At 44.6% G+C, this 26,359-nt stretch overlaps 1 protein-coding gene across 1 annotated transcript in view; it reads left to right on the top strand.

The window, feature by feature from the left end:
* The window catches only part of mnat1 (MNAT1 component of CDK activating kinase), a 34,464-nt gene continuing 8,105 nt past the window's right edge, over positions 1–26,359 (top strand). Inside the window, exons 1-9 of the mRNA XM_080012871.1 lie at positions 1–472; positions 617–781; positions 2,356–2,446; positions 7,154–7,306; positions 7,723–7,796; positions 8,576–8,679; positions 9,151–9,291; positions 10,739–10,870; positions 19,974–20,095. Of these exons, the coding sequence (XP_079868997.1) occupies positions 139–472; positions 617–781; positions 2,356–2,446; positions 7,154–7,306; positions 7,723–7,796; positions 8,576–8,679; positions 9,151–9,291; positions 10,739–10,870; positions 19,974–20,095 (1,316 nt within the window). The 5' untranslated portion in view covers positions 1–138. The remainder of the gene's footprint in view (positions 473–616; positions 782–2,355; positions 2,447–7,153; positions 7,307–7,722; positions 7,797–8,575; positions 8,680–9,150; positions 9,292–10,738; positions 10,871–19,973; positions 20,096–26,359) is intronic.

Genomic DNA, 26,359 nt, shown 5'->3' with positions numbered 1-26,359 from the left:
GCCTCGGTGTACCGGGCCTTGTACCACAGCTCCTGCAGGGCGGAGTGGTTCGTGGGGCTGAAGCTGTGGTTCTCCAGGATGCTGTAGAGCTCCTGGTACCGCGCCTGGTGGAACGCCACCAGAGCCTGCGCCTTGAGGATGCTCTCGTTGCCGCGCAGCAGGTCGCTCTGGGGCAGGGACCACAGGAACCTGGCCAGCCGGTCCACGTTGCCCCCCTGCTGCAGAGCCTCGCACACGCACGCCACTTGCTCCGGGGAGAAGGCGAGAGAGGACGCGGCGGCGCTCAGCAGCAGCTCGGGGCGCACCGCGTCCGGGTGCGGCGCTGCGCGCTGCTCCATGGAGGTCAGCTCCGCGGTACTAGCCAAGAGCTGGATGCACTCTCCCCGGTCCCGGGTCTTCACATTTTCCTTCTTGATGTCATCTGCTGGTGTGGCTTCTCCGGAGGAAGAAGACATTTTTTCAAGCCTTCCCGGTAAGTCACTCCTCCAAAGCCCTCCGAAGCCGATCGGGTTACCTTCTCGCCATGCGAGTGCGATCGGGTGTCTGACTCTGACAGGCGGCTGTAAGAGGATCGCTCTCTCCCCCTTTTCGTCCCAACGTGACTTTTACTCCGCAGGAACTGTAGCGGGGAAGGAGCCTCTCTGGGTCCGTCTGGAGGAGCCACGCCATTGGCCCGCGCCGGACACCGCGAGGGAGGAGCGAGTGGGAACGGAGAGCCAATGTTTGGTTTCCAGCTGTCAATCACGCAACTCGCTGCGCGTCCGGGGCTCACCTGTGGAAGGTGAACGCTGTTGAAATGAATGAAGCCGGGTGTTCGTCTTCTCCACACCCGTCGTTCTTAACGCGGGGATGCCCGAGAAGGGGTCCTTCGGGTTCCAATGGGTCTTCAGCCCCCCCCCCCCCCAGCCAATTAGGCCTAGCAGTTCAACTTGACCATTATTTGAGACGTCAGTGCTGAGAATGTGCGTAGTGGGAGATTGGAATAAATCATATCCCACAATAAAAATCTCAGATTGGACAAAATGTCATAAAATAGGATCTGTGACCTAATGTTTCATCACATGCTCTACATTCTGAGGAGCCCGTATTGAAAACGTTTTGGTGGAAACCTATAGCGAAACAAAATCATCATTTTAATATATTCTTTCTTCTAAATGGTTCGTTATCTTGTCCAAGGTGGAATTACTCCTCCCAGGCCCATGAAGACTCATTTTAGTTCATACTTGCAACTTTTATAACTTGCTTTTATGCTTAATATGTTTTAATATCTTCACAAAGTAGCTATCTGAATCTGTGCCCATCCAAAGTATAGGCCTATGCCGTTCTTTGGCCACTACAGCTATATCTCAAGCCACATTGAGTTAATATTATTCTGATACACCCTACCCAAGAATCAATATCAAATGGAGGCCCATTAAAAGCACTATTCAGAAACCCATCTGCTACTGTGGCCCAAAGTTGAAAACTGCACAAACCACCACGAAGAGCCCATCAAAAGAGACATTTTCAGCACCATGCACATTTTAGGCACTATTTATACTAATCTGTGCTATGTTAATGCAGTGGTGAAAAAGTTCAGCATGTGGAGCATATGAGTCACTCACGGTCATTTTTTTAAACATTAATTGTGTAAACGTTGTAACATGCCAATATTTCTAACTAACAAAAATGTCTGTGATGCACTGAAGTTCTACATGTAAAGCTCCTAAAAAAACAACCCCTTTTCAAACATAATAAAAAAAAAAAATCAATCAAATAATGTGAAGGGTGTCATTTAATTTTATAGTCCCGCCAATGTGTTGACTTATTATAATTAATAGGCAAAAATGTTGATTAATGACTGCTGGTCTAACTATTAAAGGTTACACGTTTTTTTTTTTCATAATTAAAGACACCATACAGTCTTATTATTTGCGGGGGTTGAATATGTATGATATCATTCGTTCATTGTGATATTATTATTACACACATTATAATAATAGCCTACACATGTTCACCGTAGCCCTACAGCTGTCTGTGACTCATCGGTTAGGAGTCTTAGTTAGGTTAGGCTTTGAGCTTAAGGCTTTTAGTTAATTCTTCTCTAATATGTATAATCTTTGTAGTTTTATAGATTCGTTGCCAGGAGAGAAAAAACACAACAAAAAAACAACGTTTTTTTTAACAACCAACTGGGTTTGCCTGTTACACAGATCGCACTGCTTCAGAGGAAAGTATTGGCTAGGAACCATTGCTGTGGGCGTCTGTTTCCTCCGGTCTGCGTTACGTGTAACACAGAACACCGCCGCTTGAAACCGACGAGGGCTCTCTCCTGTTGACGTTTTACCACATTAATACATTTTCTCCCCTTTCCAGAGATGGACGACCAAGGGTGTCCGCGTTGCAAAACAACAAAGTACAGAAATCCGTCTCTAAAACTGATGGTGAACGTCTGTGGCCACACGCTGTAAGTAGGAGATCATTTGACGTCAAATAAAAGTCTATTTGAGACGAGCGAGTTCATTCCACCACTGCGAGGTTTCGCTCAGAAAGTCACGGCCATAGAAGAACTGGGCGATTTTGTATTTTTGTGTTTATTTTAAATCGATCATTTTTTTTTGGTTGCTGGAAGTTATAGCATCCAGCTAAACATATTGCAAAGTTTCACCATTAATAAAAAAAACAAGACCTATTCTCCGTTTACCATTAGAAGCATCCTTTGCGTTCAGCCAGATAACTAGAAACCTAATGCAGTATTTTGCAGACTTGTTACACGGATTTAAACAGTTGGTTGTGACTTGTCCACCTCTCAGACATGTTGAGGCTACTGGCTAGTTTGAATTTAATTTCTCTCCTGGGGGAATATTGGTTTGCCCACAGTATGATCCCCAGAAACCTACTGTTTAATAACACATTATAGATGACATATGTTTGACATACAAAACGACATTCAATTATTTGGGTTTGCAATTATAAATTCTAATTAAGTTTATTATTGGACATTACTTTTGCTAAAAAAAAATAATGCAAACCACAGTGCCACATCGAGGTGTATAAAATGATATAGAAAGGGAAGTATAACCTTGTCGACTGAATTGAAAACTCGCCTTTGAATTGAAAGGCATAGGCTGGTTTTATGTTTGCAATGTAGTCAAGGTGGCTTGTGATGGGAGAATATGTTTGACCCTGTCTGTTATTGAGCTGCCATCAGGAAGTGGCCATGCTTCGTCATCAGGTCAGCGAGCCGATACCTCCCAGCAACAGCCTGGATACAGGGTCGCATGCAGAGAAATTCTAAATGATTTTGCAATGAAGCAATTTAAAGTGATGCTGTAGCAGGGGTCACCTTGGCTTGTTTTTTTTTTTTTGCTGCTCCTTTATGTTGACTCTCCAGGAAGATTTTTCACATTATAATGGCATTGTTTTCACTGATCTCTTTACTGCTACTGCCATACTGCCCCTTTCTGGTATAATGGATATATTGTTTAACTCCATATAAGTGCACAAACTTTTACTTTTTGGTTTTATTTTTTTATTTTTATTTTTTCCATTTTTTTCCATTTTCTGTAATATACAACTCTGTGGGAGGGGTGTGGTGTTCTTTCCTATTTTCTTGATTTGTCTGTTTACATATCAGCCTCTCTTTTTGTTAATTAATGGTTAGGCCTCCTCTGCTCCAATGTCTTGCTGACAAATGACAACACCAGTCTGTGAGTGGCCATTCGAGTTTAGGACGAGTACACTCCGCTGCCTCAGCGACACGATATGTTATGGAGCTGCTTCATCTCTATCCTGCATCTAAATTTAAACCCTACCACAGCACATTTTATATCCCTGTCACCAGGGGTGTTTGCTGTCTGTTATTTATTACCTACACACAATGATGCAGAGCCCATGTCCTTTGGCATTTGACACAGGCCATTTTGACATGAGGGATAATGGAGTAAGGAGTGGTTTGACATTAAAAAGTGTCCAGTATAGACATAGCCCATTAGGTGGAAGCTAGTTTCCTTCATCTGATTACTGATTATTATCAGGCCTTGTGCTTTGGCTGTTTATGAGTTGTGCAGCAATGGCTGGATGCTATTGACAGAATCAAATATCACAGTATTTTTGCTAATTGGATATTTTGGGGATGGCGACAGACCCTGTTATTTTGGTTCTGTGAGAAATCTATACATGGCAACGGATTTTCTTTGAGAAATGGGTAATTTTAGTTGGTCTTTCTATAGTGCCTTATTGTTCTTGCTTTGTCTTGCATTGGAACGAGGGAAAAATTAAGGCCACAACACAAGAGAGGTGGTGGGGGTGTCTTTGCTGAGCCAGGCCCCTGTTTATCCTTCCCTCTTCTTGCCACCCCCTTCACTGACCTGCTGACAGCTGCAGATGGAAGAGATATGAGCCCTAGGCTTTTTTGCAGGACAGGTGAGGGAGCGGGAGGGGTCAAAGGGACTTGCTTACTTCCCCACAGAAGTGACAACAGCATTAGCAACCAGACATGCCAAGCTAGTAGTGCTCTGTTTTGTTTTTTTCTTATTGATTAAGTGTGTGTACTGATAGATTCATCTTTTTCTTTTTCACAGACTGCATTAGGGATACAATTAGAAAGCTGTTAGAGAGGGCGGACTTGGGGCAAAAGATTCCAAGTTCGCTCCTCCCTCCAAGCCTTTTAGAGGTTCACCTCTACGCTCTAGAATTACACAGGATTTCCCTTATGGAGGGCTCTGTTGTGTGGTCCATTTATAGGGCAGGGGGCATGCAACGCCCCACTCCTGGTCCTGTGTTGATGAATGGATTCTTTGTAGGCCTGTGGAAACAAGCTGAATCCCCCATCCACCTCCATATGGCTAGTCCCATGCATCTCCTGTAGCCTGGGGCCACAGTGAACATCTGCCCCTTCATGGGTGCACTTGGGGCTCCTCGTTCTTCGAAGAGCCAACTGGACAGCACAGATGTTTTCTGCCTCGCTTTCAATTAAAGATTTTTTGATTTTGCCAAACCTAAAGTTTGCTGGTAAGCTAGTCCTCTACAAAATGTTTTTTTTTTGGCAGATTGTGTTGATCATCTTTGGCCGGCTGGGTTTATATGACCCATATCTGAGATGCTATGCATAAACAGTCACACTCCATGGCTCTGCAGTTTCTCACATAAACGCTTTTTGTTTTGAATCCTGCTGATGAGGTAAAACGGCTTCTTTGATGTCACTTTCATTATTGTGAGCACCCTCCCAAGCAGGGGGTGGGTGGCTTTGCACCAACACCTTGACTTTAGAAGTAAATAGTATATCAATCATGGATATACAGTTAAGGCAAATCTGCCCCCCCCCCATAAACCATCACATAAAATTGCTATAATTTTATATATGCCGTAGATATATATAAAAAAAAAAAAGATTGTCAGTCTCCACCGAAAGCTGATTGCGACATTTGGAAACCAGATGTTTTCAGTTGTTGTGAAGGTGGTCAAGATCAGGAAGCCCACCACTGAAGGTAAATTCCTGTGGAATAAAACTCCACTGAGACGTAATTAAAAGACTGGACTGAGCAAACGTTTATCCTGCCCCTCTGCCCCCCACCACCACTTGCTTACTTAGGGGGGAGATTTAGGACTTTTCCTATTGTCCTCAGCATCTACTCCTCACTTGAGTGTGACGGATGAGTAAACGCCTACCTGCTTAGAGTTGTGATTGATGGGTAAGCTCTGGATGTGCCCTCAGGTGGGGCCATTGGTTGCCATGGTGGTGCTGCTTCCATGATGGAGCGTAGGAATAAACCAGTCTATGTTGAACCTGGTTTTCCTCACATTCCAAAGTGTTTGCTAAAGGCCCAATTCCACCTTCCTCTTCTCAGTTGGCCACTGATGATGGCAGTGACTTTGAACAGATTGATCATCCATGGAACACGGTTGTTTTTAAGAACAGAGAGCCCTCTGAAAAAAGCACTATAGCTGTGCTATACTACTCACCATTGTATTATAAATAATAATAATAATAATAATAATAATGATGATGATAATAATAACAACCTGATTATCCTAGTTAGAAATGAATACACCTTATACAAGGTACATGTATTTGTTTTATATAACACATTGAGAAAATACAATGATGGCAGCTCTTGGGTTGATAATTGCATATGAAGCAGTTTAAATTTCATATTAGGCTCGAGTCTCTCGCTCTGAAAGTTGAGGGTAACTTTCTTGAATAAAAAACAAGAGATTTGAATGTTTTCAGTAGCTATTTTTTAGTAGTGTAGTATTGGTCAGTTAGTGTATGAGGTGCATTTTCAAATACACTGTAAGGCTATAGTAATGACACATGGGCAAACTTCACCAAGTGCACTCACAGCGAATAAAATTAGCATAGAAATAGACATAAAATAGGTCTCCTGAAAACACTCATTGTATTTCATCGTTTTTCTCAAATTATTTTCAACCCAGGCCTTATTAAAATTTTGATTCCTATCACTTGAAACTGTTTTTATCGCAACCTCACGGAACCCTTTACTATTGTGAAACTTACCACTCTGCTGCAGCTTCTCACTGTGCTTGAATGCAGTCTAAAATCCCTCTTTTTTTGGTACCAGGAACTATCTAATTGGAACCAGTTTGGTTCGTACTGTGGAATCCGGCCATTCTAAGTGCATACTCAGTCCCAGGAACAAAATTCCTGCGGGGGAAAAATTTATATATTTACACAATCAGTATAAACAAATAAGCAGAGGAACAAATTGAGCCTATTCTCAATTATCTCCTTCATCCACTCATCTCATCTATATCGAAGCCTATATCTTATATTATCCGCAGTCAAGAGGAATAATCAATGAATTTGAACAACAGGGTGGTAGGGAGACGTGAGGTTTTTTATTTGAACTCATATAGACGTAGAAACTGTAACTGCAAGAAACTATACTGCTGCGACTATTTTTATTTGGTCTACGTGTGAGCACTAGTCAAATCCACTTTTGATTCAGATTATTTTTTTGGAAAATGTTTTGTTTTTTTTGTCTTATCTGTGTTGAAACGCTGTGCTGCCAGACATGAAAAGACACGAAGCCCCGCTCCAGTGGCACAGTGACACAGACAACTGACTTTCAGGTGTGCGCAGGAAGGATCACCGTGACAAAAGCCATGACTCAGTCCAATGCTACTCTGTCCGTTTGATGTCTCCCCTCAGATGTGAGAACTGTGTGGACATGCTGTTTGTCCGCGGCTCAGGCAACTGTGTGCAGTGCGACACACCCCTGAGGAAGAGCAACTTCCGTGTGCAGCTCTTCGAGGACCCCGCCGTGGACAAAGAGGTGGAGATCCGCAAGAAGGTGCTCAAGATGTGAGTGAGGGAGGGAGGGAGCGGAGGGAGGGAGGGAGCGGAGGGAGGGAGGGGCCTCGCCTCTGTATGTTTATGTGTGTACACATCCCTCCTCCCACTTCTTAAGCCACCTTTGTTTTTCTCATTACAATGTTTGTTTTGTAGACAATGAGTCTCCCCAGGGGGTTTGGTGGGGGGGCTCAAATGGGAAAGCTCTTTCCCTGCCAGATTTTAACTTCTCAGCCCCTCCCTGCCATCCTCTCTCCCTCTCATCTGTTCTTTAATAGCCCAGTAATTGACATCTAATGTACGTCTACTGGGCAGTATGAAGACCTAGTATTGTAAGTGGTTGATTTAATGGAGGTTATGGACGTCCGCACATATTTTCCTTTTATGACACTTTACTTTTTCGTATTATTTCCATTCTTCCTCCTCAGATACAACAAGAGAGACTTTGATTTCCCCAGCCTGAGAGAATACAATGACTACCTGGAGCAAGTGGAGGACATAGGTATGAGCAGAGGCTTGGAGGCAGGCCCCTGGCTAGGGCGGTCGGGGTGGGCTGCTTGATGCTTGCTCCTGGCACGGCGTATTGATTTCTGCCTGGCTCCGGCTGCGCAGGGCGGGGGGTGTGGACAGGGTGATGTTTTACAGCCACGACTGCCTGCCAGGGACATGGATCAGAGAGTATCTATGGCTGGCCAATTCATTTATATTTTATGACACTGTTTTTATGTTATTGTCTAAGAATTCAGATGTCATCATATGGCAATTCACAATATCATATTCTAAATGAATGCTGGTTGATTGACCAGCATTCATTTAGAATATGATCAGCATTGGGTCAGCGATGACCTGAAACCTCTTGATGAGGCTGTCTTAAATACATGAGGTTTTGGAAAAACTAGGGTTTTGTTCTCATGCTTTAACATATAAAGTAGTTAAATGTGTTCTTGGGACTTGAATCAAACTGGAATTTTGAATTTGTGAACATATGTTGTAATATTCCTTGTGTTTATTGGATGAGTATAAATTGTTCCGTATCACCCGAGTTCAAGAATTTTCTCTACCTAACGCCTAAGCATCTTTGACCAATTCAACTCCATTTTTTTTTTCTTTCTTTTTTTTCCCTCCCCTTTCCCGCCCTGACAACTGGGCAGACTCGTGTGAGCGGTCCGTCAAGCTAACTGGAATATTGAATGACAATGACAGGCGTGCGCCTGTCATCAAGGTGTTGGGGCAAAGGTTATGACATTGACGTTAAGCCGTTCTGTCCGCTCTTGTGTGCAGTGTACAATTTGACCAACAACGTTGACGTGGAGAACACCAAGCAGCTCATGGAACAGTACCAGAGGGAGAACCGAGATCTCATCCAGAAAAACAAAGTCAAACTGGTACGCGCTGGCACCTGTCCCTGTGCTGCCTAGGGATGGACCAATACCGTTTTCACTATAATTTTGACTTCTTAACCATGGCCAGTACAGATACAATCCATTCTTAAACTGAAAAATATAGATTTAGACCCACTTGGGGTCTTTAGAACATAGTGAATCACATGCAATCTGTTTTTCTCCGGTGGAGACTACTAAATAAATAAATATAGGAAAAATATATTCTTTCTTTGATATGTCACATATTTGATGTGGCTCTTGATATTGCATTTTTATATTGGCGGGGGGGGCGGGGTCTCTGCTGCAGGTTGCCTATTTTAGCCTAGAACTGCGCCATGCACTACGGCTTCCCTAAAAACAACAATAATAATCCTTCAGTTGAAGCACTCTTGCCTCCCTCCCTCTTTTTATTGCTGTTTTTGTTGTATTTAACTGTGTGTTCCATTTCTCTCCTCCCTTGCTCTCCCCGCTCAGACACGAGAGCAAGAGGTGCTGGAGGAGCTGCTGCTGCTGGAGCAGCAGGGAAGTGAGCAGCGGAGGCTGGATACACTTCAGGAGGAGCAGAGGCAGCTGCAGGCCAAGAGGAAGAGCAAGCAGGCTCTACTGGACGAACTAGTGAGATACAGTTCATGCGGCGGGACAGTTCCTGCAGAACGGCAACATATTAAAAGCGCTTTGCATCGCGACGGATACGAACACACAAACGCAGAGCCCTGGGGTTGAGCGCGGGGAGATCATTAAGAGCTTATTACCAGTCATTGTGCTGCTGGGTGTGCTGTACTATTCCCGCCGCATTGTTCTCTCTCTGTCATTCCAAAGCCTCTTGGCTCCATTGTGTTGAGCTGTGGGCTTTGGAAGTGATTGTTCCTGCAGAGCAAACCGCTGAAGGACCGTCACAGATAGCAGGCTAAGCTGTGTGTTTGTTTATTTGTTTGTTTGTTTAAGGCAAGGGGACCTGTTGACAGTCGGTAGATGGGCTCACCCTTCACCCCCTCCAGGGCTTCTCGCCTGAGCTCTGCCATCTGCAGATCTGTGTCCAGAAAGCTCTCTCACACACACACACACACACACACACACACACACACTCCTTATCCCATGTTTCTATTTCTTATACCAGTTAGAAGTACACCAGTTGTTTTTTTTTATTTGGAGGGACCTTGATTAATTGCCAACTTCACTTTTTTAAATGGTTATGTGTTAACCATGTTAATTATTTGTTGGTCTATCAAATCAGCCTATCAAACATACCATAAACGTGTTGTTACACACAATTTAAGTGTATTTATTCGGGTGTATGCACCAGACTATCCTGCCAACGGCATCCTATTGGTCAAAAACATTTTGTCTGTACTCTGGACGAGGTGTCTGGGCTGGTATTCTTAGACCTTCGTAATTGGCAACGTTCCACCTGAGAAATTGAAATGTCCTTGTCTTTAATGGAGGTGAAGGCAGAGCAGTGCACTTGATACAGTGGCCCCCATTCCACCATGCTTGTTAACGTCGCTCGCATTATGTGTTGGATCGTCCGGAGAGCATCCCACTCTGATAGTAACTTGACTACAGGTGTCTAAGGAAGGTTTTTTTTTGTTTTGTTCTTTTCAAACCTGTATTATTTTAGCCCTCTTATATTGCTCGCACTACGGCTGCCAATTCAGTATTTTCAATTCACAAAAAGTAGGGATTTGAACCATGCCGTTAACTTTTCAATTGTTAGATTACATACATGATACAGTAAGCTGTAATACATTTTATTTAATCTTCCACAATAGCGGGGTTCACAGCCAGCCAAATTGGAGTGCAGTGGTCTGCAGTGTTATTATTTGCAATTGGTCCATTTCAAGAGAAACTTTTATGTTGCTTGAGATAAAAAGAAAATAAGCCAAACATGTCCTTCAAATACAATTACACAAGCAATGTGTAAAACTGTAAATACTGACCAGAAAACGTTTGGTTTGCAAAGGGGTATGGGAGAGGTCCATTTGAGCTGTGACTGCATGTACAGGTATTAGGCACATGTCGCACTACATGCTGTTAATTCTATGTAATTCTATGTCCCTTCCAGGAGCGCTCACAGCTTCCTGCCACCATCTTGCTTGCCCAACATAAAGACCGCGCTGCTCAGCTGGAGACACAGATCGAGAAGCAGAAGCAGGCAGTCAAATCGAACCCTGTGTTTTCTACCGGCATCCTCATCGTGAGTACAACACATTCACAATACAACACAAGTCAGCTCATGCAAGCGACATCTACGTTAGCATTGGAACAGTGTCAGTGACAATGTACTCGTATGTGAAAATGAAATGCACTGGGCTAATCATTGGTAGGGTTCGTGTTTGTCAGGTCCAGGTAAAATAAGCTCATTGAAATATGAGTGCATGTATAGCTTAGCTCAAGAACACATGGTGGCAACTACGTAGTTACACTGAGCCCCATGAAAGGTTAGGGTCACATGGCTTCACAGTTTGCTTGTGCTCGTGCATTCTAGGTCACAATGCAATCTCGGGTGAGTGCTAATTTGACATCATTAATGCACCGGCAGTAGCTCATGAGATAGAGTGGGACATCTGGTAATTGGACGATTGCTGGTTCAGTCCTCCTGGTAGCATATCAAGGTGTCCTTGAGCAAGGCACTGAACCCCTAACTGCTCCGATTGTGCAGTTTGGTGACTTTGCACGGCAGCCCCCGCCGTGTGTGTGTGTGTGTGTGTGTGTGTGTGTGTGTGTGTGTGTGTGTGTGTGTGTGTGTGTGTGTGTGTGTGTGTGTGTGTGTGTGTGTGTGTGTGTGTGTGTGTGTGTGTGTGCCCAATATGTGAGTGTGAGGGATAATTGTAAAACGCCTCTCTGTGTCCCATGGACTAGAAACGGCACTATTGGTACAGATTGCTTGTTGAAAGTAGAGTGGTGCTTCAAAAAGGAGGATATTCCTTGGCGTGAGGACAGACCCTCATCTCCCGCTTAATATCATCACCTTCCTCTCGCCAAGCGGTTGAGCTCACCGGGAGGGAATGAAGTGAATGAGGGCTGAGGGCCCCGGCCAGCTCCCGTGTTCAGCTCCTCAGCCCTGTGCTGTGGGTGTCTGCAGGGACATTCCATTGGGTTGTCGTTTAGCTTTTCACTCATTTATTTTCATTTCTTTCTGATGAGGTAGGCTGTGTCATCGGCCCCCCGCCCCCATGAGGCACACTTCCCACACGTCAATGCAGTGGGAGCATGGGAGAGATCTCTGCTACTGCTCACCTCAGCTCAATTCTATGTTTTGACCTAACTCTGAATTTACCTGTTGTCATCGGACCGGCCTGCCCATTCAACGTTCACATTTTCACAAAATGAAACCGTAACCACCGGGATTTCTGTACTCCAAAGAGACAACTGCCCCTTTTCCAGCACTAGTGGAAAAGAAGCGGGTTCAGAATGGCTTCACCCAAATCGAGGATGCAGTTCTTTGGCTTGCTCCCCCTTGATATGCGGCGTGAAGTTAAACTTGCTGATGGAGGGAGAAACTGTATGATTATGTTGCCCTTGGCTCTAAGCGGGGTCTTTTTTTTTTTTTTCCCCTGACTTTATTTTCCTCTATTTTCTCCTCATCCTCCCAGCCCCCCTAGCTCGCCAAGTTGGGGTAGAGATCTCTGGTGTGCTGCGCTGAGAGAGTAGAGTCGGGGGAGCGTGTGGTTTGGATTCCCCCCGCCGCCGCCATAAGACTAACTGCTGTTTGACTTGGTGAGGTTTCAGCATAGAGCGGCGGATTCCTGCAGAGTGCTGGAATTTATTTATCTGTTAGCGTGGATTCCCCTTTTTCCAAGTGGGGATTCAGCTTTTCTCAGACCGAAATAACGGGAGCAAAATCACAGCCACGTTCTCATAAACTGGATCACGGTTCCAAAACGTGGGCTCTTTGCACACTGAAGCGGATATTTGTGACTTTCTTTGTAGTATTAATACTCCGTTCTGTAGTGCGGGCGGGAGGATGGAATTTGATGGTTGCAATGACTTGCATTGGGGCGGCGGAATTATTACCTCTTAACTTTCATTTCGATGTTGTTGATGTTGTATAGTTTTGCAATAAGCAGAGATGTCCTCTCTTTCATCGGCTTCCCAACCATCTGTCTCTTCTCGGGCCAAGGTGAGCAGCCACCGGGGGAATGACATATCTATCTGTGCTTGAGCCGTGGAACCTGAGGATGCCGATTAAGCTCCCGCCAATTAATATACCCGTGGCTTTAGTCTTTATTTGAAGAGTGATCTAATATTGCACCTAGCTCTGTAATGGTGTTTACCAGCCATGAAGGGAACATCCTAGCCAAACCGGTGCTTTACTTCCTTGTTTGGGCAGTGAACCAACAGCGAAAAGTCAGACGGAAATGCCAGGGCCGCAAATATACTGGTTGGACCGCGAAGTGCTATTTCATTGATGCTTGCTGGTTTGTCTTACCTCGGGGAAAGTAATACAGGTCCAGGTGTGATGTGAGGCGAGATGGGATGGGTCTGGTCTTGCCTCGAGAATGGCCCAGAATTACTCAAGAGTAATCCCTCACTTTGTTGGGAGTGCATTGAGGGGGAAAAAGCACGTACATGTGTGTGCATGCGCGCAGGCACAAAAGTGAACTCACAGACACACACACACACACACATAAACCAGCACTCACTTTACCCAGCCTGAGCAAACATCCTTTGAAGACCAAAGTGTCTTTTTAAAGTAGACGCTTGCCGAAATAAAATGGGTCTCACTGTGTAGGAGGGCATTGACTATGCACTGTTGAAACAGACTGCGTGTTGTTGTCTGCATTACAAAACTGAGTCACTGTCGACAGTCCAGGAGCATATTACTGCATATGGTTTTGATGTTACGTAACTCAAACTTTTTTTTTTTCTTTTTTCTTCCTAACTAAGTACTAATGTCGGAGCATTGTCTAGATCTGCCATGGTGTCCTGTGCTTACAAGTAGTTGACCTGTGGGGAATCTCTTCACCTTGGTATAGCTTTCATAACAGCTGACATACCTGGCGAGGCTGACATGGGCACACTAATGGGAGTTCGAGAGCTGTGCATACAGACACGTACACATAAACATAGCACAATTCTCTCTCTCTCTCTCTAGCTCACTTACACACACACACACACACACGCACTTTTAACAAAATGCGGGTGGAAAGTTTGTCCCCAAACACAGATGAGTTGCTAGCTAGGCTAACCTTGTGTTTTCTTTGGCTGCACTCCATTTTCGAAAAGAAAATGGAATTGAAGTGCCTCAGAAAAGTGCCTTGGAACTTGTGCACGCACGTCACACACACACACACACACACACACACACACACACACACACACACACATAAACAAGCACAGGCTCTGAGCATGTTTGCTCAAGCCTGTTTTGCTTGGTGGAGCTGTCCTCTACGGTGACCTTTATCAGGGAGTCCTGCTCGTCACTGTAGGCCAGGCTCCACTGTGTTCTGGCAGACCTGTCCAACCTGTTCTGCCTGAGAGGTTGTTCACCACGTTCCACCCACCCCCCGATCTCTCCATTCAGTCTTTTTCTTTTACTATCATGTCCTGTAGACGTTGACATTCATTTTCCTGATTCTCACGTTGTTGACTTAACTCCCTACTCCTTCAATCAATCGTCGCCACAAGCTATTAAATGTGCATCGGCGGCGTGTGACACTGTCTGGGTGTCTGTTTGTATGAACACGATTCACATTTTGTTCTTGGCTTGCATGTCATTCACAAACCCAAGACAGGGTTTGTTTTGTGTGGGAGAGTGCATGACCCTTGACCTTTGGCCTTTGCTCTTTTATTGGTCTGATGGCATGCAGGCCGACTGCTTCAAGGGCTCCAGGAGGGGATCCGGCTGGGGGGGCTGGGGGGGGGGGGGGGGGGTGAAGGAGAGCCCCCTCCTCCAGCCGTGATTGGCACTAGCACATGTGGGCATTCACACCTCTGCCCCTCTCCCAGGCTTGGCCCTGTTTAAGTTGGCATCAAACACCCCTTTGCCTGGAGGCAGGCTGGCCTAGCCCTGTCCAGCGGAAAAAGGAGTTGTCAGCTTTAGGGGCTTTGCGCTGGGGCAGCTGCCACTGGTCAGTTGGTTATATTTAAACTTGGAAGGGAAGGGGAAGCACTGTGAGGGCAGCAGCTTTTACACTTGCTACTTGCTGCTTACTGGACTAGTAGGGGGCACAAAGCTCTTTATCCATACAGAAGCATGGGCACTGCCAGGACAGGAAGCAGGAGGCAGGGCTGAGGGTAGGATGGCACTAAGTTGGCCCCTAGCTTGGCTCATTAGATTTATCCCCTATACAATGATCACTGTCCCTTGGCCATTGATGCAATTATCACTTGGTCTGTTAGTGAGGGCTACCAAACAGCCCATTGCTCCAAGCTGTGTGTGTGTGTGTGTGTGTGTGTGTGTGTGTGTGTGTGTGTGTGTGTGTGTGTGTGTGTGTGTGTGTGTGTGTGTGTGTGTGTGTGTGTGTGTGTGTGTGTGTGTGTGTGTGTGTGTCTCTCTCTCTCTCTCACTGGATCTGAATTTGACTGCATGTGCTGATGGAGGTCTTTGTCTCAAGTGACCTTGGGGTGTCCTAGGTGGCTGCAGAGTCCGTGGGGACGCAGGGACAATTTTAGGACTGCCAACAGACAAAATGTGCATTGATATATGCTGTAAAGCATGTCAATCCCTTGTTGGTTCAGTAAAGTCCAGTAAAGATAAATTCTGTTATAGAATGTTTAGTTTAAGACACCTTTTAATACCCCATGTGCCGATTAGTTTCAGTTTTAATTACTAAGGCAAGATTAAGTATAAAGATCATTTGATACATATTCTAATTGGATTGTGTTGTGATATATCTAAAATTTAAATAACCATCGGACACAAGTTGCTATGAGACACCCTGCATCTTATCAGTTCTTTAAGCGTAAAACAATGGTATAACTGTCAAAGATTTGGCATGGAATAATGTAATTTCAAGGGTGTGATTGTTAACCTTGGGCTGGTATTTGTTGTATTTTTACGGTCATTAAAGCTCCATTTGAATGATTGATATACATTGTGGTTAGATGTACTGACCCCCTTTGTAGACATTAGATAATGGGGGTTTGGTCACTAGGCATCCATGAAAAAGGGTAGAATTTTGAACAATAGCACTGGGTGATCATCTGCCAAAAGCCGATCAGAATTATGCCTTTAACTTTTTTCCCACCACGCTCAAACAAAAACCAACAACTAAGTGTTGTTCAAAGTACCAGAGTTGAACGTCTGTGGAAAAACATTCATTACAGCATATCTTTACAATTACCGGAACAACAACAATCATAAATTACCCCATTTGGAAACTGGTAGAAGGACTAACTTTTAGAACTGTGGCCAAGTTATTATTATTCATTAAATTTGTTTATTGAGGAATGTGTGTCTCGTGGCTAAATGCTGTAATGCATTTGAGCCTCTTGGAAGAAATACACTTTCCATAAATGACCTGAGGACTAAATGTTTCCAATATGTGTGAATGGAGTGACAAGAAGTTGTTTTTCAGATAGCACAGTTAACAGAAAAACAAGAAAAACAAACAAAAAAAACCCGAGTCTGATGGTACAGCAGGAGACACGCTAAACCCTCAAGTTGCACTATTTCCTTCTTATACCTGTCCAGGTATCCCATGGTGCTTTGCCCAAACTTTTGCAGCAGCCCCCTTGACCCACCCAGAGTCACAGACTGGGATAGTAATGCCGATGTCAGGGTTATTGGAGCTCAGGTAGAGGTGTTGGGAGGACAAGGGAAAGCAAGGGGGGCCGGGCAGCAGTGAGCTCCCCCCTGCTCAATGTGGTTTCCTGAAGTTATCCTCCCCCGCGGTTTTATTAAGATGGATCGTCTCCAGAGGTTGGTTTAAGTGTCACAGGGGGTATTAAAAGTGTCTTAAACTCCAGTCATACGCACGGTCTGAAGCATGACCACAAAGACACACACACACACACACACACACACACACACACACACACACACACACACACACACACACACACACACACACACACACAATATTGCAAAGGTAGTAAGATATGTCTCTCTTAATGGTGAAAGCAGATGTTTGTGTTGGCTGTTTGAGCTGCTGACTTTCAATGGCCCATGGACCAACGGCCTGCTCTCTCTCCTCTACTGGACCCTGCTGTGGGTCCGCTCGCTCTCTCTCTCTTTCTCTCTTTCTCTCCCTCCCTCCCTCACTCCTACCTTCTCCGTCTCTCTTTCTCTCTCTCTCTCGCTCGCTTGCTCTTTTAGACTACTGCATTTGCAAACAACAACCATATCCTGCAATTCGCACAGGCTTTTAATAGGACGCGATGAGTTTGTGATTGAGAGTTTCAACAGGTTTGGCCGTAAGGAGTGGCTGGGGCATATGCTGTGCATTAGAGGGACAACTGTTGTTGTATTAGGATGCCTCTGGGTAACCACAGCCATCGACATTCACTTTACAAGAATATAATCGAATGGACATTTTGGAGTCTGCAGAGAACGTGTGTGTCTGTCTGTGTGTGTGTGTCTGTCTGTGTGCGTGTGTCTGTGTGTGTCTGCGTGTCTGTGTGTGTCCGTGTGTGTGTCCTTCCATGCGAGAGTATGCGTCTCGGATTCTGTACCATGTTTGTTTGCCTCCTAGGTTGCCGTTCTGCCAATTTTCAAGGTGCCCTTGGACTGGAATGCGATGGAAACCTCCCAAGAATGGAGGATGGCTGTGCTCTGTCTGTCACTTAAAAATTTGATTTATTGCCCTTTCGCTGCCTGTAGCATGTATTGTCCTTCTCTATCTCCCCGTCTCGGTCTCCCCGTCTGCCTACCCTCCTCGTATTTTCCTCTCCTCCCTCCATCCACTGTCTCCTCCATCAGCACGTCTCTCTTTGATTGGGACAGTGGGGAGTCGTGCAGTGCTGAAAGTCTGGAGGAAGATGGATGGAGGGAATGAGGGAGTGTGAAAAAGGGGAGAGTGACTCGGTCTGACCAGGTCTGGGTTTCATTAGACTGTGGTAGGGCTCTACTGTGTTGGATGGATGGATCGGACAGGGGAGGGAGTCATTGGCACCTTCAGGGTTAAAGGTTGTGCAAGAGCAGTGGAGAAGTGTGTGGATGTGTGTGTGTGCACGTGTATTTACGCGTGATTTGCTTTTGAATAATTATTTTTTGTGTGGTGATTGGTTCGTCCTATACTACATTTTTCCCCAGTTCAGTCTTGTTGGTATGTCGTTTCTAACTTTCATCCCATTTTTGTTGCTTAATTTTTCCTAAGTGCACTTTATGGGCCAAGGCGTGTGTGAGGGCCAGCAACAGGACACATGTTACTCGTTTAGTCGTTTTCATCAGCTCCCCTCTCCGTTCTGTTGTTGATATCGCTTCTTTCTTTCCCTCTTTCTTCCTCGGTTTCTTTTTCCTCTAAAACATGTTCAAAGGCTGCTTGTCTCTAATTTCCAGAACCTCACCTCCTTTTATTCAGACATACAGAAGGAAATACCAGATCGAACATTGTGAGGAAGTTTCACATTTCCAGCTCAATAGTCGTGGTCAAGGACTTGAGAAGCTTAAAGTCCTTATTTCAACTCATTGGCACAAAGCATGAAATTCCAGCCTTTTAAGAATTATGGATTTGAGGACCTTTTTTTCTAAAATGGGCTTGGTACTAGTTTTACATTATTTGAGCTATTTATTGTTATCGTAATTGGGCAAGTTCTGCCTGTACAGTGTTTGACCGTGTACCCAACTACCTCGAAGAGACTCAAAATGTGTATAAATCACATTTTTATTTGATTTGTGTGGCCTGCTTCCAAAATTTAGATAATGTGCTGATTAATTTCCAAGACACGCCATCACTATTATACCAGTTTGTGTAAACTACAAAATGACCACTGTTAGGTAGTTAGTCTTTTTTTCATTAAATAAATATGAAAATAATATTTCTCACAATGAATGTTCCTTGGTTTAAGTATTTTCTAAAAATGGCGTTGTCTGAATATTTGATCTCCTCTAGTGAGACATTTCTCTTCTGTCTGTTCATCATTCATTTCCATGCAAAATTTATCACGATATAACGATGTCTTAAAGCAAAACGATGTAACTTTTTCACCTTAAAATAACAGCTTCAAATTCATTTTGATGCTACACTGACTTGTAATATGGAGAATGGCATCTCTTTCACCCCCCCCCCCTCCCCCCAAAAACGCCTGTTTTTGCACTATGTAACGTCTGTGTTAGTGAAGAAACTGCAGGAGAAGTGTGTTACGCTTTATGTCACTACGTCACTTCCTTGACGTTTGGCTCCAGTAATGACCATTTTTTTGGCCTGGTAAAAAAAATATATATATATATTTAAAAAATAGAATAAAAAGATCAATTCTAAACTTGCTGATCAAAATGTCTGGTAATAATGCTCTTACAAAACATAGCCGCTCCACCTCTCTGATTGCGCGGATGTAACGGACCAATGGTGCGCACAACAACCGCACCTCAGCCGGCGCACATCTGGTACCTACACCGGTAGCAGGGGGGCCCCGTCCCCTCCCGCGCCTTCTTTCCTGCGGCTCCGAGAGCACTCAGGCCATGGCTCCGGCAAGCGGCTAGGTCCATGCAAGGAGCGCTGTAACCTTGGTGTACATTATATCTGCATTTGTAACATAGACTGTTATTAAAACATGACCGATAAGATTCATATTTGTCCGTTAAAATTAATTCTTTTCAGACACCGGACCAAGTTTTACGACAGTGGTGAAAAGGGCAATTGCACTCAGAAACAGTAGGGGCACTAAATACCAAAGTTACATAGTGCTGCTTTAATACCGATCCTCACTCTACATCATTTATTACACTATTTATCTATTTTTTTTTATTATTATTATTTTTTAGTTATTGATAGAGGTAATCTTTTTTTCTATTATTTTGAAAGTTGCAGGGATGTTGTATATTCCAAACGGCAACACTCCCCCTTTCTGACATGTTTTTTTTAGGATTATTTGGGTCAGCTGATGAGTCAACCCTGACACCTTGATTGCTAAAGAGACTCTCTCTGTGTCCCGGTTACGTCTCTTTCCAAAACCCAACAGCGATTGAGTAAAGTGAAAAATGTTGTCAAACAAAACTACACTTTCCAAACCAGTCCGTCAAGAACTGGTAGTTGTCACCTCAGAGTGTTGATTGACATTAAGCTTATTTCTTCAAAATGGTTTTCCATTGCTTCGTCATCATGATTGTACCGTAGCTACTGCTGCCTGGGGCTAAATGGTGCGCTTATGTCGTGTCATGCTGAATATTGGTTTCTCTGCTGTGGTTTCTGCAGGGTCAGACGGTGTCCCTCCAGCCTGTGGCCAGGATAGAGGAAGTTATTTACCACTACAAGCCCCTCCACATTGAAACCTACGGACCCCCGGTACCAGAACTGGACCAGCTGGAAAGACTAGGGTATAGTCTCCCATCTCACATCCTTCAGTCCTCTTTTGTGACCAGACAACAGTGATGAGATAGATTGTTCATTAATGAACAATCACACAGATAAACTCCACGATAAAAAGAATGCGCCGCAAAGCTGTGAGTAGGCTGAGCAGAGGCCTGCTTCAGACGGGGCTTCAGACCTGGCTAGTCTCACTTGACTTACCTGATGATCTGAGAGAGTGAAAGCAGGGGATGTCGGGGGAGGAGCGAGTGAGAGAAACAACCGGCGTTGCATTGCCACGAGCCGCCACAGTGCCTCCGCAGGAGCATCCATTAACACACACAGGAAGCGCTTTCTCTGACAGCCCCTTTGGGCTCAATCAATCCGTGACGCCATCGCTCCAGTCCTCACCAAGCGCAGGCCATCCATCAGACAGCCCAGCGCCCAGCCGTCTGCACTGCAAATGGCTGGCACTATAGTCTGCCCACACACTGAGAAAAAGGCTTCTTTTATTAGGTGAGAAGCAACAAAGAGTAAATGTACTTTGAGTGAGGCTCGTTGGCGGAAAGGGAGTTTTCGCTCTGCCATGGTCTTTGAATAACCTTCCCTTCGGTTAAAAACGGGGCGTTGTTTTGAGCACATTTACAGTCTTGTGGGTTTTCCGCTTCCTTTTCACTCCACTCGTGCACAATCCATGTTTGTTGTCCAATCAATTTCACCTAATTAACTGGAGAAGCACCCAATTAAGGTGGAGCCTTGAGCCCCTCAAAGGATTGTCTGAGAGTTTAAGTAGAATAACTGGTGCTTATTTGCATTATGTATGCAGTGAAGTGCTGAGGCCCTGCTTCTTTTGGCCAGGCTGCTCAATATGCAGATTGAACACACCTACAATTTTGCTGCATGCTGGAACGCAGTGGCAGGAGTGGGGGGGGGGGGGGGCCGTAGGGCCAGGGAGGGGTCCAGTGTCAGCAGTTTGGGGGTCCTGCAGGACCGAGGATAGAAAGGAAAGGCTCTGCCACTGAGATAAATGAGGCTCAGTTCAATGAGTCGGGCCAGTCCCCCCCGGTGTGGGGCCAGCGCAGACAGTCCCGGTCAGATAAACCCCAACTCCCAGGGTGCAACGTGCACTGTTAAGTATTAAACAAGCAATACCGCTGACACCTCTTTACTGCTGGCGTTACTGTTTATGATTCAATATTGGCTTGTTTTCTGTGTGTGCATGCGCAGTAGGGGTGTCATGATTCGATTTTACTTTAGATTTTAAGGTCACAATTCCATTTTTGATTTAAATTTTTTTTTTTTTTCCAGCACTGACTGCTGGGCCATTGTTAGACTGTCGAGTCTTGACTTGTAAAGACAAAGACTTGATTCTCAAAAACAACTTTTATTTGAATAGTAACTATTATAAATAACAAAAATATGAGCGTATTTAAACAACACGCCTAAACACTTAAGAGCTTTAGCAAAACTAGACTTTAGAATAAGAAACAATAAGTTACTTATTACGCTACTTTTAAGTTACTCACCACAATAAGCACAGGAAAACGGATGCTATTTTTGCCAGAGGGGAGCGCTGGCACAGTAGTAAAAGGCAAATCACTACCTGTGTGTTCTACGCGATCGGCTCGGTTGTCACCGCTCACGTTTGTGCGTCTTAGGTCCGCCATATTGGAGCAGTCTAGATCCGCTGGTGCGGCCAGGTGGGCGGTTGCAATGTGCGATTGGACTCGGCGCAGTGGAGCCCTCCGCGGCTCGTCCCAGCTGGGCGAATGCGGCGCACCCTGCATTTGTTTACCGGCGGATCTTGACCGCCCAAATATAGGGACCATGTCGGACGACATTACCCACAAAAATACAGGGGAGAATTGCGAACCTGCTTGTGACTTTGAAGTTCGAAAAACGAACGCTCATTTCAATCAATTTTTTCGAATCGGAATCATGACACCCCTAATGCTCAGACATACATAAACACACTCACCTAAACACGCTGACACACATGGACGGCTACTAAAGTAATATACACTCAGACTCACCCCTGTTATTCCCACTCCAGCTCCTTGGCCACAGTGCAGCTTATGTGATGTGGTAAAAAGTGAAAAGCATGTGTGGGAAGGGGAGAGGGGAATATAGAGCCAGGGTTGAGAGGGTGAAAAGTGAGTCCTGCTGTAGAGAGTAGGGCCAGAGCCCTGGTCATGTGACCTGTTAAAGAGAATATGAGTGAATGTGTGAGGAGATGCGGACGGGCCTATGTGTGGATAAGGTGAAAGGGCTGCCAGGGGGCAGGTACTTATTTTAAACAAGGCTGTTTGTCTTGGTCAGGGCCAATGGTGACAGCAGCACCACTGGTGATTTGTCTTGGACAAGCCCGTCAAGTGGGACCTTAGAGTTAAGCTTGCACTGCCCCCCCCTTCGCCCGGTGGCCCCTGGGCCTCTGGGGCCAGTATCCACACAGGATGTCCAGTCAACACTGGAGCTGACTGGAGCTTTTGGTTTTTATTTCAAACTCGTCCTTTCTTTCACTACTCTCTCTCTCTTCCCTCTGTGTCTCGCCGCCTATGTCTCTCTCTCCTTGTCCCTTTGCCCCCCAAAAAACCGCAGGAGTGCTGCGCGGCTGCCAGGAAAAAGAAAGGACACGCCTCCCGCGCTGTCTCTGCCGATTGTACCTGAATAAATATGGGCTGAGCTGGGTCCTTATTAAAGACAGCTGCTTCAATACTGGAGCAGAGAAAAGGCTGCATGTTGGGGCAACAAGGGGCCTCAGAAAGTGCCCCTTCAACTTCCAACTATTACCCTACTATCCCATACACATACATGGCGTGCATAACTTGGAACTGCATCCAGTCGCCCCCCCCCCCCCCCCCCCCCCTTCACCTCTGGTTTGTTTGGTGTGTGTGATTTGTGTGTGAGGATAGCACCCCGACAGTGTGGGGTTTCTTTAATAGCAGAATCATCCTGTCCGTCTATTTGACTGGCATATACACAGAACCATGTGTGAGCCGTGAGGATAGCCGTAGACTTGAAGAGGGAGATATAAGAGCAGGGCTATGAACTGTGCACAATTTCACGTTGGGAATTGACAGACTTAAAGGCCACATCCAGGGATGTGGTTAGTAACTGAACATTGTTTCATTAGAAACACTGTGTTAACCAGTGATAAACAAAACAGATTATTTCAGCTAGTCTTAATAATGGGAAGCGACAGTGAACATTGCAACGACTAAAACCAAAATTTTGAGGGTGAGGATATTTGTCCCCTTAAAATGACGGCGGGCAACTACCTCAATGGACTGTAGATGCTCAGTCGTAAAGAGGCATAATAAGTGGCTGGAAATGTTTTCATATCGTTCAAAATGATGATGTTGGGGTCTTGGTTTCCTTTGACATTTTTCCTTATGCCGTTAAGCAATAGATGTTTTTTTTCCCCCCTTTCAATTAATCGACTATTTAGAAAATACTTCATTCATTGAAATTTGATTCTGCAATAAATGTCAAAATTGGAAAATAATTCAAATTAGATTTAAGCATGATCCATATTGACAAGTTTCTGAAATTATGTTGGTTATGCTAACTTAGATGCTAAATATGTTACACTCATCTGGAAAGTGTTTTCATGTTTATATACAGTATACACGTGTGTGTGTGTGTGTGTGTGTGTGTGTGTGTGTGTGTGTGTGTGTGTGTGTGTGTGTGTGTGTGTGTGTGTGTGTGTGTGTGTGTGTGTGTGTGTGTGTGTGTGTGTGTGTGTGTGTGTGTACTGTATATATGTGTCTATGTATGTATGTGTGTATATATGTGTGTGTGTATATGTATGTATATATATATATGTGTGTGTTTATGTATGTATATGTGTGTGTCTGTGTGTATGTATGTATATGTGTGTGTATGTATGTATGTATATACTGTATATATGTGATTATATACATATACTGTATATATATATATATGTGTGTATGTATGAGTGTGTGTGTGTGTGTGTGTGTGTGTGTGTGTGTGTGTGTGTGTGTGTGTGTGTGTGTGTGTGTACACATATATATATATGTGTGTGTGTGTATATGTGTATGTGTGTATATATGTGTGTGTGTGTGTATATGTATATATATATATATACAGTATCTCATCCTGGTAAAGCCCATATAAGGAACAGCCCTGCTAAAGAGGTATCTGGGAGCAACTCCAAACACAAACATTAGCCCTCCAACCTCCTGGGTGCCTGGTGATGGACACGCTATGAATGCCAAGTCATATTTACACCCCTTCACATGCTACTACTCAAGCCATGTTTGTATGTAGTTTAAAGGAGGCCAACATTTGTTTGATCTTAGATGAGACCTGTGGGAAGGATTTACTTTCTATTTTTGTGTGTGTCTGAGTTTATTTTCTACTTCTTAAAATCTTTCTGTGCAGGCGATGAAAGAGTGACTACAGTCTTGGACAAGGACAAATCATACGTGAGGGAAAAAATAGGGGGAAGAGAAGTTGGCCTCGGCACATTAAAAATTTTTACTTAAACCTCAAGTGCTGACAATGAGAGCTAGAGAGAACAGTTGTTTGTGTTGGCACAAAATGACCTGAAATTATTCCATCTCTCTGACGAGGGTTGCTCAAAGGGCTCTGCCAAATACCAGGGAGGATAATATTTTGAAGTTTTGCCTCCTCCCCCACCCCGCATGGCTCTCCATAAATGATGGAAATTTATATATATATATATATATAATTTTCTTCTTCTGGGGGCGCATGTCAAGCATCTGTCTGACGTTTTGTGGGGGTGAAGGGTAGCAGCTGAGTGAACAGCGTGTTTAGTCTGGAGGCTTTTCTCCTGGGGACACACACTCGCACCAGGAAGCAGTCCTCAGCACACTTCCCGAGAACCGAAGTAGACCTCTGGACGCTGGCTGAAGGGGTTAACTCTGGAGGAAGGAGTTGTTAGCTGTGGCATAGCACGCAGACACCATACAGAGCGCTATCCCTCATACACCCTTGATGATCTTCAATCATGTCATACTCAAAGGACTGCTCCCATATTTGGCAGGGAGCCCGGGGTTAATGGCTCTTCTGCTGGCTTCTCTCCTGACCCATCAGTAGGTGGTGTTTGTAAATATGGGAATTGGCGTCCAAATGTGTTTCCAGGGAAAGTGTATGAGTTAGGAAAGGTTAGGATGTGGAGTACTGTGTGTCTGGTATTACTAGCAGACAACGTCTTAAAGGGGACCTATTATCCTCCTTTTTACATTAGGTAATATAGGTCTCTGGGGTCCCCAAAACATGTTTTTTCCTGAAAATACCACTCAGATTATGCATTCTAGCCATGCTAACATACCTCTACACCACCTTATTCCAAAACGGGCTGTATTTTGTGGGGGGAGCCATCTTCCCAAGGCCTGAGTTCTGTGAGCCAATGGCGTTTGAGCACGGCTTCCAGGTTTCCCTATATTTACTCTGTCACTTTCACTGATTTCACCTTATCAGTCCACCAAAATCTGTTTCTGAACAAATTTGAGACTGAACTTCCGACTTGGGTTGCCGTGCTCTGAGCTCGTGGGAGACACGGACCGCACCGGGACTCTCAGATGAGGGGATTTTTTTTTTTTTGTTTCATGTAAATGTCGTAAAATAAAATAAATAAATACATCTACAATAAAAACACACTTTTTTTTTTATTGGTTTTGTTTGGAGAAATGCACAGTGGATCGCGCACAGTCTTTGTACTGCATACTTAAAAAAAATAATAATAATTGAAAGAATTCCTCTTTCTTTTAAAAGATTTGTTTGAGTTACTCAGATGGGGAGCCATTCTAATTCTACCGAAGCCCACCGTGACGTAGGGTTTGGCTGCAAATGTGAACGGCTCATTTCAAGAAATGTTTTCTGAGATAGACAGCTCACCAAAAGAACTGACTGGGTTGTCTAACTTCACGGTTTGTGTGTTAGCAGGCCCATCGGAGACCTAAATGAAGGTTGCACAAGCACTGAAAAAGTGAGTTTTGCATAATAGGTCCCCTTTAAGCCTCTCTGTTTTGATGTTGGCCAGAGAACGGTAGGAAGCAAGCCAACCAAAATTGGCCCTTGGTGATCTGTGACTGTTTCTGCCTGCTCTAAACCACAGTATATGATGTTTAAGTTGCGCAGAAATCATCCCATGTGTATCGTACGATATGGACACTATGGAGATGATTTCTTTTTTTTCTGTGGAAAAGGGAGGGGAAAAAAAACAAAAAAAAAACCCTCAATGGCTTTTCCATGCGTTCCGGCTTCTCTGATCCCCGCAGGGAGCATTCCCACTTGATGGTTTAGGG

This window comes from Zeus faber (assembly GCF_960531495.2).
Source record: "Zeus faber genome assembly, chromosome: 13".
Classification (NCBI taxonomy): Eukaryota; Metazoa; Chordata; class Actinopteri; order Zeiformes; family Zeidae; genus Zeus; species Zeus faber.
This window is presented reverse-complemented; position numbering and strand designations above follow the sequence as displayed.